An 18,897-nucleotide genomic window follows, 5' to 3' on the forward strand; every position below is an offset into this window, starting at 1 on the left:
ACACATGAATGCTAAAACGAGGGATTACCTGTGAGAAGTCAGGATACATTTATAGACAGACTTTGCCCTGCCTATTAGCAAAATAAAATTGGAGAGATTTAAATATCTTCCAATAAAGCGGAAGAGAAAATGATTCTGTTTCTCCATTTCTAACAAAAGAGGTGTGAGACTATTACAAAATATTAAATTTAGAGAGCTTATCTCAACAGCCACCAAGGGTCTCGTACTGAGCCGTTTCTCATTCTGAACGTGGTTAAGTACCCTCCTTGTTCAAATACTTATTTGTTAAAATTTGTTTTGTTTTTTTTTGAAAAGGATTTATATTAACATTTAAATCCATTTCCCCGGGAAGCTAAGTGTATAATGGTTTATTGGCTTATTTCTCAAAGGAAGACAAAAACGGAAAATTGGAGTGAATTTAGCAGCAGCATATATTTTGTTTGTTTAATGAAAGGATGTACAATCAATAATTGCACTTTGAATTTATATCATCCTTCTCAGCCAGGAACCTCAGCCTCCTTCTTGTAGACAGTCCTTACGAGCGAGGATAGAGGAAGCTAACGTAGCTGCAGCAAGGAAAGATGTTAGTTAATTTACCTTCTCAAGCCCCAGAGTAGAAACTTGGAACTTCACAAGGAGCAAACTCCTCAAATTCTCTGTTTTTCCATCTTTAAAATGGAGAACACAACACCTGCCTCATGGGTTTGCCGTGCAAGCTAAATGACACCACCTACATGGGACACCCAGCACCATGCCTGGAACTTTCCAGAAAGTTCAGCACAGGAGAAGAGCACAGGTGGCGATTGGTGGTATGATGCCCATGCTCCATTGCTCACGGGGAGAAGTGGGTACAAATTCACTGATCATCAGCCCTGACCTCCGTTGTCATTCAACGGTGCTAGAAATTGAAATGCACTACCACCATTTGGGCACCATAGTTTTAATCAGTCAGTACCAATTTTTTTTTTTTTTTTTTTTTTTGAGACAGAGTCTCGCTTTGTTGTCCAGGCTAGAGTGAGTGCCATGGCGTCAGCCTGGCTCACAGCAACCTCAGACTCCTGGGCTCGAGCGATCCTCTTGCCTCAGCCTCCCAGGTAGCTGGGACTACAGGCATGTGCCACCATGCCCGGCTAATTTTTTGTATATATATTTTATTTGGCCAATTAATTTCTTTCTATTTATAGTAGAGACAGGGTCTCACTCTTGCTCAGGCTGGTTTCGAACTCCTGACCTCGAGCGATCCACCCGCCTCGGCCTCCCAGGGTGCTAGGATGACAGGCGTGAGCCACAGCGCCCGGCTGAGTCAGTACCAATTTGATGGCGAGTACATGTGGAGCCCATTTATAACATCACTTTGCCCCCATAATTCTATACAATTATAAATTGTCCATTTACAGTAAAAAAAAAAAAAAATGAACATGACCAAAAAAGCACTTGAATGTTATCAATAGGGAAATGGTCCCATAAATTTTTATTTATCCATACTATACAGTGTTACATATAATTTAAAAATTGTATGTAATACATATAATTTTAAAACTTAGTCAATTCTGTAATATGAACCTGATAGGATGTCATGTATCATTAAGTCAAAAAGACAAATTACAGAGTTATGTATATAAAATAAATACACTTATTAAAAGAAATTATGTTAGCTCGAACCATGTGAAATTGGCATTTTGGAGAGGTCAAAAAGTCAACCAAATTTCATATGGTTCAACATAATAATTCCTGCAAGCCAGGTTCAGATGTAGTATAAAGATGTGGAAGGGTGGCCGGGCATGGTGGCTCACGCCTGTAATCCTAGCTCTCTGGGAAGCCGAGGGGGGAGGATCGCTCAAGGTCAGGAGTTCGAAACCAGCCTGAGCAGGAGCGAGACCCCGTCTCTCCCCGTCTCTACTAAAAATAGAAAGAAATTAATTGACCAAATAAAAATATATAGAAAAATTAGCCAGGCGTGGCGGCGCATGCCTGTAGTCCCAGCTACTCAGGAGGCTGAGGCAGGAGGATTGCTTGAGCCCAGGAGTTGGAGGTTGCTGTGAGCAAGGCTGATGGCACGGCACTCTAGCCTGGGCAACAGAGTAAGACTCTGTCTCAAAAAAAAAAAAAAAAAAAAGATGTGGGTGGAGGAGATAGACTCTATGTCAATATGAAAGGACCCTCATCTATAGTCAAGCAGTGTTTATGGATTAATTATGCCATATTAGAAGGCTTGTTAGGCTATGGGGGAGCAAAAATGGATCAGCAAAATTTATACCCTCTAGGGAGGCAGAAGAAAATGATGCAGCCTGTCCCCAAATGTGGTCATTTAGCATCAATGAGACCAGCCTGAGCAAGAGCAAGCCCCTATCTCTACAAAAACTAGAAAAATTAGCCCAGCTCAGTGGTGTGCGCCTGTAGTCCCAGCTACCTAGGAGGCTGAGGCAAGAGGATCGCTTGAGTCCAGGAGTTTGAGGTAGCAGTGAGTTATGATGACACTATTGCTCTCCAGCCCGGGCTACAGAGTAAGACCCTGTCTCAAAAAACAAACAACCAAACAAAAAATCATTTCTCAAGTTCTAATTCTGAGTTCATTTGTGTGGTCCTGTGAGGTTTTTGGCAACACCATTTATTGGTTTAGCTCTATGTGGGGACTAGTAATTAGTTACCTTAGTAATTTAAGGGAATTTAATAAATCTTAATTTTCCGCAGCAATGGAGAGAAGAGCTGGTACCAGCCTTCAAAACATTGCATGATCCCCAAAGCATATCTCTTTATCTTAGATGTAGTTTTGGACCCTTTGGTTTATGTACCAGATTTGCATTCATAATTAGGGCTTGCTTAGGATGGAGACAATTTGAGCTTATTTTCTTCAAGCTCAGAAGAATTCTTGTAGGGGCAGCCTAAGATTAAAGTGTCCTACTTTTCCTTAGCCACAGAGTGGCTTATTTACAAATCACGTCTTCCGCACGTGGATGGAGTTGACAATACAGATATTTGTTTAAATGTGTTTTCTAAAATCTATGTCGTGTTCTATCAGTCTGTCCAAGCCACGTTTAAAATAAACAACGTCATTGTGAGGTATTAAAAAAAACATCTCCTAAAAGTTTATCCCACTGTGTGTAAGTAGCAATGTGGTACAAAGCTTGGTTTATCTAATAGCATCAGTTATTTGGTCAAGTGTGTTTTCCAGGTCAGCTTAGTTGTCTATCAACAGTTCTATTTTTAACCGTGTTGATTGGAAATCTACTTACAATGCATTATACATCCTTTCTGCCTTTTTTTTTTTTTTCCTCCTGCCTTTGTAAACAGGGTACTGACTGTAATTTAATCTTTTCTTGAAGACCCAGGATCACCACTGTGACTGTGTCTTTGCCCAGTGGCTACATAGTGACCTCCCCCCAACGCAGGGCCTCCTGAGGTGCAGGGGCAGCTTGCCCTGCCCTCGATAGTCCCAAACCCCAGCGGTTGGTGAGTCTATGTGTCTGGTGTTGGGCACTCTTTTGACCTCAGGCTCAGGGCATCAGGAAAGTGATAGCTCTCTCTCTCATCAACACATTTGTTTCCAACAATTCCCTTCTTCCCTCTTCCTGGTCCATCAAGGGATGGAAACCAAACTTGTTGGAACTGGATGTGAAGCTAGTTTGAAAGGAAGATGATTGAAAGTAGGGCCTGAGGACTCTATTATGAGAAAACAACACATTTTCATGCAGAGACTATTATTTTTATTTTGATATTGGCTCCTCCAAGTCCCCTTTTTTTCTTCTTGGTTCTAAAGTAGATTATAGGCCGGGCGCGGTGGCTCACGCCTGTCATCCTAGCTCTCTGGGAGGCCGAGGCAGGAAGATCGCTCAAGGTCAGAAGTTCGAGACCAGCCTGAGCAAGAGCAAGACCCCGTCTCTACTAAAAATAGAAAGAAATTAATTGACCAACTAAAAATACATAGAAAAAATTAGCCGGGCATGGTGGCACATGCCTGTAGTCCCAGCTACTCGGGAGGCTGAGGCAGGAGGATCGCTTGAGCCCAGGAGTTTGAGGTTGCTGTGAGCTAGGCTGATGCCATGGCACTCTAGCCCGGGCAGCAAAGTGAGACTCTGTCTTAAAAAAAAAAAAAAAAAAACCATAAAAAATAAAGTAGATTATAAAGGTAGGTAAGGCTATGGTGTGATCAAATATTGTTGGGGAGAAGCCATAGTGGTTCATGTTTGCATTGCATTGCATTGCAGTAGGGCTTTCAAAACATTTTCACATACATTATCGTAGCTGATGATCATAACAATCCTTGATGGTAAGCAGGCAAGCTACTATTAATCCCATTTTACAGAAAGTATAACTAAGGCCCAGAGAAGTCTAAATGATTTACACAAGTTCCAATTTGTGAGAGATCCAGTAAAAGTCTATGCAGTGTGACTGAAGAGCTTATGAAAGGAAGTAGAGAGAGAGTTTGCGGCTGGGCACGGTTACACTTGCCTGTAATCCTAGGACTTTGAGAGGCCAACAAGGGAGGATCACTTGAGCCCAGGAGTTCAAGACCAGCCCGAGCAAGACTGAGACCCTGTCTCTACAAAAAATAGAAAAATTAGCCAAATGTGGTGTTATGCACCTGCGGTCCCAGCTACTTGGGAGTCTGAGACAAGAGGATGGCTTGAGTCCAGGAGCTTGAGATTCCAGTGAGCTATGTTCACACCACCGCACTCTAGCCTAGGAGATAGAGGAAAACTCTATCCCCCCACCAAAAAAAAAAAAAAAAAAAAAAAGCTAGAGAGAGAGAGGATTTGCTTATTCATTCGTGGACTTGTTTGTTCAGTGAAGATTTACTGAGCACCTACTATGTGCCAGGAACCATTCTGTGTCCTGGAGATACAACAGAAATAGGCCAAAGTCCTATATTCAATGGAGCTTATATTCTAGTAGGAAAAGACAGACCTACCCCCCCAAAAAACCCAAATAAATAAAGTATGATATTGGTAAGTGCTATGAAAAGAAACAAGACAGTCAAAAGAGACAGAATCTCGGAGTTTCTTAATTATCTAGGTGAGATGAATCAAACTGATTTCTTTTAAATATTAGAGTTCTTTTTTTGTTTTTTGTTTTTTGAGTTAGAGTCTTACTCTGTTGCCCAGGCTAGAGTGCCGTGGCATCGGCTTAGCTCACAGCAACCTCAAACTCCTGGGCTCAAGCGATCCTCCTGCCTCAGCCTCCTGAGTAGCTGGGACCGCAGGCATGCGCCACCATGCCCGGCTAATTTTTTCTACATATATTTTAGTTGGCCAATTGATTTCTTTCTGTTTATAGTAGAGACGGGGTCTTGCTCAGGCTGGTTTCGAACTCCTGACCTTGAGCGATCCTCCTGCCTCGGCCTCCCAGAGTGCTAGGATTACAGGTGTGAGCCACCTCGCCCGGCCTAAATATCAGAGTTTTTCAAACCAAACCAAAGTCCCCTTTGAGGACAGTAAACCTTAGTGAAAAGGGAAGGAGTGGTGAAAATAATCATCATTGTAGATTGCTTTTTCTAACATTGTGATTACTAATAGGTCTAATAAATTTGGTATTGCGTATTAGCTCTAAGGTGGCTGCATGTGCCCAGGAAAAGGCCGTATCTGGCCACAGACATCACCGGGGAAGAAATGGAAACAATAACAATAAGTTTCTCAAATCCAGGAAGGGGTGCCCATCCCTGCTGAGAATGCCCTCTGGGGTGCAGTGGCCAAAGGGCCAGAGGAGGCAGGTGCCAGTTTGGAACGGATAGCTATCAGTTACATCTCGTTAGAGAACCTCTCTCGTTTGGTATCATGAAATCGCAACAATTTCTAGGCCCCTCCTGGAACCTGCTCAATCCATTTGCTGAAAATTGCTTTAAAGTGTAACGATTGACTATTGTGGCTTTAGGTTGTCCTCATTGTTTTTCAAATTAATACCTTGTCATTGTTTCAGCAGGTGTTAAGAAATGTTACTAGCATCCCAGGGGCCAAGCATTGGCCCTTTGCTTGATAATTGTTTGCTTTGTATCAGCAAAAAAAAAAAAAAATATATATATATATATATACAGTCCTACTGTTTCCAAACCTTCCTCATTTTCACCCTGGAAATTACACAGAAGTGTTAACTAACTTCAATTTGCAGTGCCTGACAGTCACGTCTTGTAGAGAGATGATTCTTTGTGATCTAAGGTAAATCACAGTAATGAAAACTAATCTTTTGAGTTATTGGCAAACATACATCTCCACTGTGGAAATTTGAGGGGTGGGTGACCGCTCTCCTAATGATCCACATTACAGTGTTTTAATAGGTTTCTTTGGAGATAACTTTGATTGCAACATCTCAAGCAGTGTGCATTCTGCGTTTCTTTTTTTCTGCTTCCTTGCAACAAATCAAATTTCCTAACTGCTGGATAAACCACCTCCTGCTTACCTTTCCAGAAAATCTCATTTATTTAAAAATCAAATCCTCTCCTCCTCCCTCTGCCCCCACCCCTTTTTTTTTTTAAGCATTGAACTCTAAGGCTGTATTTGAAGCAAAGACAAATGGTTGAATTTCTCTTCTAAGTAAACTATTTAGCAAATACTCACTGTACACACTCAGGTTAAAATGTCCCCCCAAAAATGGAACTTGATTCAGAGGGAGAATAGATTGGAATATGATTTTTTTAATTTACTTAAAACTTTCTCAATTTTTTTTTAAAGAGGAAAAAGGAATGGGGAAGGCTGTCACTTTTCTAATGACATATTAAGGACACACAATAAATAGAAGACAGAGTATGTTTGGATATCCTTCAATGGGAGTTTTGATCCAAAGCAAAGCCAGAGAATGTTTCTGGGTTATCTAGTGAAGATTTATGCATTAAGATAAATTTTCTAAAAAAAAAAAAAATAGAAAGAAAGAAAGAAATTAATAGTAGGAAAAATATCTATAAAAATCCTGTAATTCTCAACTCCCTTCTTAGCCAGCTTAATTTCTGGAAAGAGTGGGCAGTTCTAATATCCGCTCCTAGCAGTCCAGGCTGTGGATAGCTAGACTGCAGCTCCAAAAGGCATCATGGGGCAGGTGGAGGGTAAAAAGAAAGGAAGAGTGGCCGTCTGAAAATTCCATTTTCATGTTTTCTTCTGTTTCTTCGCAGAAACCCGGGATGGACGTGGCCGACGCCTATGTGACATTCGTCCGCCATTCTCAGGATGTCCTGCGTGATAAGGTCAATGAGGAGATGTATATAGAAAGGTTATTTGATGTAAGTAAATGCCTTCTCCTCCTTGAACACCAAGGAGGAGACCCTCCAAAATGTGACAAAATAAGAGACAGGAGGATAAGTCACATTTTGAGAAAATGGATTGGCCCTGATGCAAACACAGCGCCTTTTCCTCTCCCCTCCTCCGCGTTAGGCTGTTTATCTGTCGTGTGTCTGTCCCCAACCCGCTCCGGCCTGGCCGTGCCTCAGTCTTCTCTAACTGGCAGAGACCCTTCTCGGCCATGGTTTTGTTCCTCCTTGCAATCTGGCCTCACTCATGGGGGGCATGTTCTCATTCGGGGGCGGGGTCTGGGGTGGGGAGACCGAGGCCAACTCCCTCTTCCTGGGGGGAGGGGGTGGTCCCTCCCTGCCACCAGCTGTGGCGTGCAGATGTGCGGTAAATGTCGCACGGTTGTCACCTCCAAGGCGATCTCCTTTCTGGGAGACCAGAGATCCTTAGCTCTGGATTTCGGCAAACGCTTTAACGCCAGAGTCGCTCGGTCACTTGCAGCCGTCAACCGTGGTGGCCCCTGCCAGCCCGCCCAGTGACACTCGAGCCGAAGCAGGTGCGCAAAGGGTGACGGCGAGTAGATCTGGCTGCAGACTGGATTGCCAAAGGGTTAATGGTTTTCGGGCCATCTTACTTCTGTGGTGACTACATCTGCACTGCAAAGCCAGCCACTGAGGCAAAAAGGAAAAAAAAAACCAAAAAACAAAAACAAAAAAACCCAGAAATCTGCTTCGGTCTCAAATTGCCTGCCTCTTTCAGGCCAAAGCAGATGGAGTGCCCTAATTTAGCCGGGTATTTTGCCAGTGTAGACCCGGCCAGAGTGCATGGACGCTGACGTCCCCGTCCCCGTGTGGCTCTCTCTGTGTGTGGCCTACTCCTGTCGCGTGACACGTGAGCTCCTGTCGTCCAGGTTTCTGTGTTTTTAGTGCCAGCCCGAGCATTGATGTTTTGGTCTACTATGGAATCCGTGTTTCCATATTTTTTTTTTTTTTTTTTTTGCTGTGATTGTGTTCAGCAGTTGACACCGCGTTTTTGTGTGTGTGTGTGTGTGTATGTGTGTGTGTGTTTTTGTTCCATGGCTAAGTGAGCTCATTATTGGCACCACTTTCAGATTCTGCGGCTTCTGACTTTTAGATGCTTTGTCTTCCAGCTCATTTGCTTTCCTTGTGTGTTGAAAGGCTCCTTTCTTTCTTTCTTTCTTTTTTTTTGTTTCTTTTCCAATCATCCCCTTTCTGTGCTCGATCCCCCCCTCTCCCCCGCATCACCTTTCTTTCGACAAAACCCTTCTTACTTTTTAATTCCCACCCGTCCTCTCTCCGATGAAAATGGAACTTATCTCTCATGTCAAATGTTTTATCACATTATATCAAGTGGCATGAATTAGAATCAAATAATCTTCCTGTGTACATCTTCTAGCATGACCCACATCCACTGAGAATGCCTCATACATCCATAAAGCCCACGGGCGGGTCCTCCCGCTTCTTTGCATGCCTGCCTTTAGGAAGTACTGAGCCCAGACCGGGCACGGTCACCCATCCAAATGGCATTGAAAACAGAGACAGGCAGGACCCTCCTGGGTCTGCAGTTGTGAGCCTGGACACTCTGCCCATCTCCGCCGAATTAAATTCCAAACCGCAAATTTTCCAGAAGCCTGTGGATTGTTCTTTTCAATGCCTAGGTTGCCTTTTTTATTTCCCCCTTTGATCAGTATCTTCCGATTCTCAGTTTTATGTGGCCCGTGTGTGCGTGTGCGTGCATGTTCTCGTGTGAGCGTGTGTGTGTGTGTGTGTGTGTGTGTGTGTGTGTGTTTGCGGATAACCTCGTGCTCCCTCCAAACTGAAAAACATCCAGTACTGGATTTGCTGTTTAAGCTGAGGTTGAGCCTGTCGCTTCATTGACAAATAATCCACCCTTTCCCCTCTCTCTCTCTCTCTCTCTTTTCTTTTTTTGAAATTAGAAGTGCAAGGCAGCAAGGCAAATTCTCTCTTCCGTGGCTCTTTTTAAAGGAAAGTGCAACCAAATTCTTCATTTAAAAAGTAAGAGTGCAGCCTGAGCCTAGCACAGATGGTAAAACTGGACTGGCCCGGCTGTTGAAGAACACAGGCAAATTCAAGTCCTTCCGTCTTTAACGTGAATTAATAGTGGGGGGAAAAAATTACTAAGAATATGTTTTTCAGAAAGCATTTTGTGGTTAGGAGCGTTCAGAAATTCACAGATTTCTCCAGTCCCTTGTTGAATTCCACTGACCAGCGTAAAATGATATCAGTAACATTGTAGGAACCACCACGATTTAGTCTTATGTTGTCCCAATCTCATTTTCCCAACGCAGTCTTAGTTATATACCCTCCTGATTTTGAAGGCTTAACCATTTCAACCGTGTTCTGCACATCACTCCAAGCCCACAGTGGGGGGAAAAAAATCAGAAGCTTATTTAGACATAACAAGTTTCTTTTCCATTTCCTTTCTTACTTTCCAAATAACCTGATCTCTTAATTTACAGAATATTGGTGCTAGGCAACCTAACTGATTTAGTGCAAAAAAAAAAATAGTTATTGAATCTGTCATGGATTTAAAACATTTGTCATTTTAAAAACCCAGAGCTTCTCAAAAAGCTTCATTACCATGCCGTCTCAGTAATTTAATTCAGTAATTACTGTTTTTCTATAATCTAGCGGCAAAACATCAGATTACCAACATGTTTAATTATTTTCGGCTTCTGTTTCCTTAAGCATGGTGTTTATTTCTTTGCATATATGCTCTGCAAGACTCTTGTGTCCGCTGAGCTAATCAAGGGACTAGGAATATCAAGGCAAAAGGGTCTGTGAAACCTGCAACCCTAAATTTCTTGCTGCAATGAACTTATTCTTTAAACTCCATTCCTTAATGATACTGGTCCCCGGGGCCAAGCGTCTAAACAATTGGCAGAAATCTATTGAGAAAGACTTGTTGATCTGGGAGATTTTTCTCCCAAATTGTTGCATTTTGATAAATGGCAAAAATGAATAATAGCAAATTAACATTTCGAATGAAGGCAAAAAAATATATGTCTCCGAGATTGTTTGCTGTTTGGGGGTTGTTGATTCTGACTGTTGTGTTATTCTCTGGTTTTTCGTTCCGGCTGGCATCTGTCACTCAGAGGCATGTTCTGAAAAGTTCTTGTTGTTTTTTAACTGGGTTGCAAGGCTTAGTTTTATTTACCTGATAAGTCCTTTAAGTTCTGGCTATTTGGTATTGTTTTTTTTTGTTTGTTTGGTTGTTGTTGTTGTTTTTGCCTCTTTTCTACAAGCGTGCCCTTGTAGAAAAGGCTGGATGGTTTTAGTGTGTGTTTGTATTGGAGGATGTTTGGATTACTAGCTGGTCATTTAATGCTGGTATTTTCGCTAGGCCCCTACCCAGTGCTCTCTGAGCCAGTTTTCTCTCTACCCCGTCATTGTACTTTTGGCTGGAAGTGGATTCTTGTGGGAGATTATCGGCAAAGCATTTGGGGCTCTATATTTGATGTTCTGCATTTTTATCTATTTTATTACATAACTTAAGAACAGGCTTTCCTAATTCATCTTCACCAATTTTTTTTTAAACCAAGCGTTCTCTAGGTTTATTGGAGAAATATATTTGAACATAAGGTTGCCTAATTTGTAGCTGAAGTTTCCCTGTTTATTAATATAATTGGCTTGCCCAGTTTTTCTATAAAATACTAACAACTTTCTTGATAAAGCACCTAAGGAAAAAAAACCTAACCAGTCCAAAATAAAGTGCCGATTGGAAAAGAATCTTCAAACTGTTTCCCGTATGTAAGATATGCACTATCCATTTTTATCTGCGTTTTTGTCTAAAAAAAAAAAATGAAGTGCAATTGTTTTAAGTTGCTGCAGAATAACAATTTATAATATTTTGAAACAAAATATTCAGAGATTTAAAGCGAGAGACTGTTCTAATAAGTACAATAACAATGAATTCCAATTAAAGATGCTGAATTTTTAAAAGGAAATCAGATTGCTGAAAGACTCAAGTAGGAGTCTTGGCCTCCTTGAAAATTATTGCTGACTTTTAAAGAAAATATAAAGCATGGATGTGAAATAATCTCCGTATTCCTAAAGCAGCAGCTAAGGAGGAAAGCACAAGCTCAAGAAATAACTCGAAGACAGTGATTTAAAGTTGGAGTGTCCATAAATCATGCAGATGGTTTTTTTTTTCCCCCCTTCTCTAGTGATTAATTCAACATCTTCCCGAAAACAAAATACATGCTTTTTGAAATTAGAAATCAGATCATCAAGAGAAGCACCTAAGATTTCGGAGGTCTAAACAAAAATTAATTTTCTTTCCTCCTTGTATTTCTTGAAGACACAGACTGAGAAGAAAATCGGGATTAAAAGAGATGTGCTTAGGGTGAATTCATCTGCTTTAAACCTCACAGGCTCGGAGATGAGTGATTAAAAAGCCATCTCGAACTTGGATGGAATCCACGTTGGTGGCAGTGCTACATCCGCCCTGGCTCTCTCCAGTTCCCATGTCATTGTGAACAAGGCCCCGGGAACATCGGACTGGGGTTGATATGTGGATTATATAGGTCAATTATACACTTAATCTGCCTTCTGGAGGATTAAGTATTTGCAGATTGACTCTGCCTTTGGCTTCTCCGTGGCAGTTATCAGATCAGAAAACGGCCTCTTAGCAAACAGCCTGGTAAGAACTTAATCAGGCAGCGTGGTCAGCTTGGGGACCCGGCTGCTGCCCAGTGCTCTCTGCCTTGCTCGGCTTTTAATTTGCTGTTCCGTTATCAAATCGTGTATTTGTCCATTTCGTGTGGCAGGATCAATCATGGGGTGTGAATATTTCAGCTGAAAGGGGGTAATTTGAGGAATGAAACCCCTGCCCATGCAAGTGTATTTGCTGCTGTTCTGTAGGAAACTGCAGATAACCTTATTCTAATAACCTTATTAAATTAAAAAAGCGTTGTCTGTGTGAAGGCGCGTCAGTCCGAGTGGGAGCCATCCTGCTGCAGCAAGGAAATGCCAAAGAACGGGCTCCAAGGAGACCCTTAGGTGACCTCTATAAGGTTTGTCACCTGCTGTCCAGGTGAGGGAAGCTTTCCAAAAATACCAAGTAGGGAAAGGTACCTAGGATTCACCGATACAACAGGTCGAGGTTCAAGGGGGCTGATTAATGAAAATCAAGGTGAATGGCATTCTAGGCATTGAGAACAGTGAGTTATCGCCTCTATAAGCAAAAACCAATTTTGAGTGCCCTGAACGGGAATTATGGGGCAGTGATCTTGGTGGCCTTGCTCTAGAGCAGGGGTCCCCAAACTTTGTAAACAGGGGGCCAGGTCACTGTCCCTCAGACCGTTGGAGAGTGCGCACTGTGGGCCAGGGACGAGTCGGCTGCTAAGCAGGACAGGCAGCGGCGGCAAAAACACATGGCAGGCCTGATGAATGTGGGCTTGGCGGGCCGCAAGTGGCCATGTGGCCCTCGGCCGTAGTTTGAGGACGCCTGCTCGAGAGCCTTTCAGGCCTGATCCTTACTAGCTGGGGACCTTGGACAAGGCGTTTGATCTCTCAGAGGCTCAGCTGATGCATCTTGTATAGCAGGATGACAATAAACAGAACGTCCCTCGTGGAGTTACTTTGAGGATGCCATGCCGTAGACATCTGCAGCACCAGGCTCTGGGAAGCACTTGGTGAGTGTTGGCGACCACCACCGTCCTCGTCATCAGCCCCACCATCATCATCATCATCATCATCATCTCTGTTCTAAGGTGCTGTGAGAGTCTCCCTGTCACTTTAACCCAAAGCTTGCCTAGAGTTGACTAATGCGCGACAGCCTGCCTCCTTCCTTCTTACTCTTGGTAAAACGTAGTCCTGAAATAGCAGAATTCTGAGGGTCACTGGTGGGGCTATGAAGTAAGACAGGCTCGGGAAGGGGAGCAGGAACCCCGGTTTTGCCACTTCCACGCTGGCTAACGTTGGGTCAATTATGTAACATCTCTGAGCCTCGGTTTCCCCATCTGTAAGGAAACTGAATTCTTAGAGTTGTTGTAAGGACTAATGAACAAAACGGATGTAGACTGGCATGGAAAATTGGACAAAGTCTTTTACCATCATCATCATCATCTTTATCATCTCGTAGAACTTATTGTGCCTTCAAGTGGTTTTTGAAATGACCTAGTTCTACCCCACCCCCAACAAATCCAGATAAATCAGTATTGACCTTCAGAACTTTAGGAGGCTTGTCTTGTTTTGTTTCTGTTTGGGTGGGAGGTACAGAGAAGGGAGTGGTTAATACCTTTTTATTGTTAAGATACGGTATATGTATATTGTAGATGCTTAGAAAATATAACTAAGCAAAAATTAGAAAATTGAAATGTTGAGTTCCTCGTACCCAGAGATTATTACCTGAGTCTTTTAAGATCTTTTTCTATGTGCTTGTATACGTTGGCTACTTTATTCCAAAATGAGTAAGCAAAAAAAAAAAAAAAAAATTCCTTTTTTAAGTTAATGATCAGTATTTTTTCCCATGCCTATAAATGTTCATCTAATATACTGTACTCAAAGTTTCCCACTTGCCCCCAAAATATTCTTTATAGCTGGCTTGTGCAGAGCAGGGTTCAATGCAGGGTCACACAAACAGAGCAGGGTTGTAATTCCCCTTAAATTTCCTTCAAACCAGCACTGGCCCTTTTTTTCGTGATCCTGCCTTGTTAAAGGAACCGCTGTGCCAATTGTTCTGCAGACTGGAGGAGTTTATTACTATCTAAACATAGAACTGATTTGCTGAGGGAAAAAAAAAAAAATCAAGCCGAATTCAACCAAGTAGTTCTTTTAAACATAATTAGTAACTTAGCAGAATTCAACCAGGGTTTTTTTTAAGCTGTTCTCTGTATGTAAGGAGAATTTCTGAAGCTAGTTTAAGAAAAACAGATGAGGGGCTAGACTGCAAGAAACGCACAGAGGCCAGGGTACACGTTGGCCATGTGAAGAGGTTCAGGAGTTCCTATCTCATGGAATCACGCACAGCTGTCTGAGCTGCGTGGGTAAATCCTACGGGTCATAGTCCAGCATTTCTTGTGTCGCTGTAACTGCTTTGGTGAAGCCTTGGACTGGTGATTTTGACACACACACACATATACTACCCGTGCTGTTATATTCAGGAAAGTTCCTTTGTTAATTCTACTAGGTTTGTCCCTGAGGTCACCAATCTGAAATTAAGCCCTCCAAATCAGTCTGAAGCTGAGCTTTTCCATACTCTGTAGATCGAATTTTAATTGAACTGTGACCTCATCTCTGTCATCCTCCATTATCAGGCTAAAGAGCGTGTCTGCCAGGCTACTAGGACATCCTTTAGAATCTGTGCGGTGATATATATTGAGGCTGGAAAGCTAGTCCAAACACACTGGGAAAGACCATTAGGAAAGGAGAGACAGTGGATTCTTTCAGCTGATCTTGAGCTCCAGTGTCATTCTGGCAGTTAAGTCACGTCCCAAGCCATGCATTACAGCAATAGAGAAGTGTCATTTCCCAAGAAGAATACAAAAATTGGATGGGAGAAATGAGGAGTGGATAGCCAATCCCCTTCTCACCTGACTTGTATGATTACCTTTTATACATAGTTATATAACAGGTATATAAATATGAGATATATATTTTAAAAACAGGATGCATGTGTATGTGTGCGTATCTTATCAGGGAGTGAAGCTGAGTTTCCTTAGCTAAGGAAAACCGTGTATCCAGCCCCATTCTAAGCTCTGTTTGGATTCTTGGAAGTGAACCTCAAGATCTTTCCGATCATAAAACGCATTCATCTTCATGACTGGTAGCCTCCGGTACCATTCAGATTCCCAAAGTCTTCACGCTTTCTCTACCTGCCACCATCCAAATCTGCTTCTTAAAGATTTGATCGTTCCTCTTTTATTAAGAAGACTAAAGGGCTGACCTTCTTGGGAGATTTGCAATTTTAACAAAATATTTAGCCAAAGGAATAAAGCTGTCGTAGTGGAAGTTTTGTCTTTAGGATGTCAGAAGCAAGCTGCAGTGGGATAGGAAAATATGAAAAGAGTGTTTTGATGCTTCTGATGTGACGAATCTCTTATTCAAATGTGAATTCTCTCCTAGCCCATGGCCTTCGCAATAGCAAGCAAATGATAATAATTCATTCCTTTGCTGTTGGAGTCTTAGGGATGGAAACATATTTCCATTGCACATGAACTCTCTCTGTGCCTGGGTGGTTTGGGGTTTCAGCAATCCTGCATACAGAAAAGATAACGGGCATTAACACAGGGGTCCTCAGACTTTTTAAACAGGGGTGTTCACTGTCCCTCAGACCGTTGGAGAGTGCGCACTGTGGGCCCGGGACGAGTCGGCTGCTAAGCAGGACAGGCAGCGGTGGTAAAGACACCTGGCGGGCCGGATACATGTGCGCTCGGCGGGCCGCATGTGGCCCTCGGGCCGTAGTTTGAGAACACCTGCCTTAAAAGATTTGGATTAATCCTGTGAAATGGGTCATTACCATCCAAGAGAAACTGAGTTTTTATTTTTTTGTTGGTATCATCCTCGCGGATTTACATTTCAGTAGCATAGCTTCAAATAGTTTTCTAATCTAGCTATTTCCTTCCAAAGCCATTCATAGAAATAGATCTCTTTTCCTTTCGGGCAAACCTTACATAAAACCTGTCTTGAATTTTCTCCGGAGCTTGTATGCAGTGAAGAGTTTTGCTAAGTGTCTTTATCGGAACAGCCTTCTGTGTTCCAGGAGACATTTGGTGAAGACAGTTAATTTGTTTTCTTTTCCAGAGGGGAATGTTCCATTAATCATTCTAAGAAGCCAGGCCGATTGCTCTGTTACATTAAGGTCACAGTATTCTTGTTAACGTGACCCACACAATACTTTTGTGTCTTAAAAAGGGTTTTTTTTTTTTTTCCTTATGGCAGACTTATGGCATGGACGCAGTAAGCGACAGACTCTTAAACAGACTACACATGTGTGAGGATGCGTGTGTGCACACACACACACACACACACACACACACACAGAGTAGCCAAGGCACATTTTGTGGAAAAAATATTATCACATTGCATTGCAGGAGACGAGATGTTCTAAATCCTCAAATACTTCCCATTAATTAACCAAGTAACCGTTTCTCTCCCTGCCAGGCTCTGGGTAGGCTACTCTCAAAAGATTTTACTTATCTATCAATACCTAGAGTCATTGTCACTGCTTTAATTTTTTTTTAACTGTTCAATGCTATCCATTTATTCATCTCATTGAGCTGACAGTGTGTGTCAATATATAAAGGGGAATATATTGCATATATGTTTATGTCTAGATAGATTTGAAGAAGAAAAGGAACACACATACAAGATGCTTAATAAGTAAGTAGAGGGCCTCAGATATGAAGATGGCAATATGAGACATCAATTTTGCTCTTCTAGAAGAGGCAGGTGCTGGGCTAGACAGATGGCATTCAGGGCAGTGAACGCAGAGCTCCTTATACTTAGAATCTCATGAGCTCAGCTTACAATGTTCCCCCAGCCCACCTCCCACCGTTTTGGGGATCCAGAATAGTCCCACTATCTTTTACACAGAACATGCAGGGAGAACATTAAAGGATGACTCTGCTGAGAAGAATTTGCAGTCACCATTTGGTGACCAACCATAAAGTTTTCTCCCACTGTATTCGTTATTTATTTCTGCATATCTAACGATCCCAAAACATAGTGTCTGAAAACAACAAACACCTGTTATTTCACAGTTCCTGTGGGCCCCAAATCCAGGTGCAGCTGGGCCAGGTGCCTCTCTGACTCAGGGTATCTGCAAGGCTGCAATCGAGATATTGTCTGGGGCTGTGCTCAAGGCTCAAGTACAAGTGGCCATGCCTCCACGCTCAGTAATTTTTTTTTAATGAATGGATTTGTTGTTGTTGTTGTTTTATTTTTGAGACAGAGTCTCACTCTGTTGCCCCAGGCTAGAGTGCCGTGGCATCATCATAGCTCACAGCAACCTCAAATTCCCAGACTCAAGCTATCCTCCTGCCTCAGCCTCCCAAGTAGCTGGGATTACAGGCACATGCCACCATGCCCAGATAATTTTTCTACTTTTTTGTACAGACAGGGTCTCATTATGTTCCTTAGGCTGGCCTTGAACTCCTGGGCCCATAGGCCGGGCGCGGTGGCTCACGCCTGTAATCCTAGCACTCTGGGAGGCCAAGGCGGGAGGATTGCTCAAGGTCAGGAGTTCGAGACCAGCCTGAGCAAGAGCGAGATGCCCGTCTCTACTAAAATTAGAAAGAAATTAGCTGGACAACTAAAAATATATAGAAAAAATGAGCCGGACGTGGTGGCGTGTGCCTGTAGTCCCAGCTACTTGGGAGGCTGAGGCAGGAGGATTGCTGGAGCCCAGGAGTCTGAGGTTGCTGTGAGCTAGGCTGATGCCACGGCACTCTAGCCCGGGCAACAGAGTGAGCCCCTGTCTAAAAAATAAATAAATAAAATATATACAGCAAAGATTCTCACCCTGGGCACCGCTGACATTTTGAGCCAGATAATTCTCTGTGGTAGGGCGCTAGTCTACGTATTAAAGGGTGTTGATTGGCGTCCCTGGCTTCTACCCTACCTGCCAGTAGTAACCAGCACCTCTCTCTGAATCGTGTCAACCAAAAATGTCTCCAGATATGGGCAGCTTTCCCCCCAGAGGGCAAAATCGCCCCCATCTGAGAACCATTGATCTGGAAGAACCAGAAAAGAGGTCCCCGCTAGATGGGTGCAGGTAACTGTCCCCCTCTGGGTATGACACAGCCCTCTGCCACCTGCAGCGTCACACACAATGTGATGGGTGTGATGCAGCGACGACAACAAGGCGGGCTTGGGAAATGTACAATGATTGCTAGAGAAGTCCGCGAGTCAGCATGGGACTTAGCCTGGGAGGCTGTGGGAGGGTTTGAAGTAGATCATGTTTGGGAGACTTTAATGCAGGGGTCCTCAATCTGTGGCCCGCCGAGGACATTTATCCGGCCCGCCGGGTGTTTCTGCCGCCGCTGCCTGTCCTGCTTAGCAGCCGACTCGTCCCGGGCCCACAGTGCGCACTCCCCAACGGTCTGAGGGACAGTGGCCTGGCCCCCTGTTGACACAGTTTGAGGAGCCCTGCTTTAATGCAATGATGGGAAAAGCTTATGAGACATCCAACACTCTCCCCTCTCCCCATTTCTCCCCAGAATAGTCCCTCTCAGGCCAAGAGAAAGCACTGGAACAGCGAGTGAGATCAGCAACATGGATTCCCACTTTGGCCTCCCTTGATAGCATGTCTTTTCCTTCCCTTTTTATAATTCCACCCAGACCTTGATTTAAAAAAAAACAAAAAAATGTCATTGCTTCCACCAGGTACTTTTGTGTGTCCAAAAACCCAAAAAGGAGGCTCGACTAAGATACTTCATTCATTCCATATTCCCAATTCAGAAGAGAACAGTTAACAGCCGCCTGTTTTTTTTCTGCTCAACTCCTGCTGAGTGGACTAAAAATCCACTTAATGGAGTCTAGTTATTTGCCTCCAGTGTGGATATTCCTGTATCAAAAAGGCTTACAATGACACTGTCACTTGCCATATTGGGTTGCCTTGACTGCCGTTGGCAGAATGTTGTGCTCCACCATCACTGGACCAAAGCCAAAGATGCCAACCAAGTTCCAGGTCTCGCCCAGGA

At 43.1% G+C, this 18,897-nt stretch overlaps 1 protein-coding gene across 4 annotated transcripts in view; it reads left to right on the forward strand.

Moving 5' to 3' along the window:
- The window catches only part of CADPS (calcium dependent secretion activator), a 483,222-nt gene that overhangs the window by 433,353 nt on the left and 30,972 nt on the right, over positions 1-18,897 (forward strand). For all 4 annotated transcript variants that reach the window (XM_075998810.1, XM_020284645.2, XM_075998809.1 and 1 more), the window contains one exon: positions 7,097-7,204. In XM_075998810.1, coding sequence (XP_075854925.1) covers positions 7,097-7,204 — 108 coding nt within the window. The remainder of the gene's footprint in view (positions 1-7,096; positions 7,205-18,897) is intronic.

Source organism: Microcebus murinus, chromosome 30, assembly GCF_040939455.1.
Source record: "Microcebus murinus isolate Inina chromosome 30, M.murinus_Inina_mat1.0, whole genome shotgun sequence".
Lineage (NCBI taxonomy): Eukaryota > Metazoa > Chordata > Mammalia > Primates > Cheirogaleidae > Microcebus > Microcebus murinus.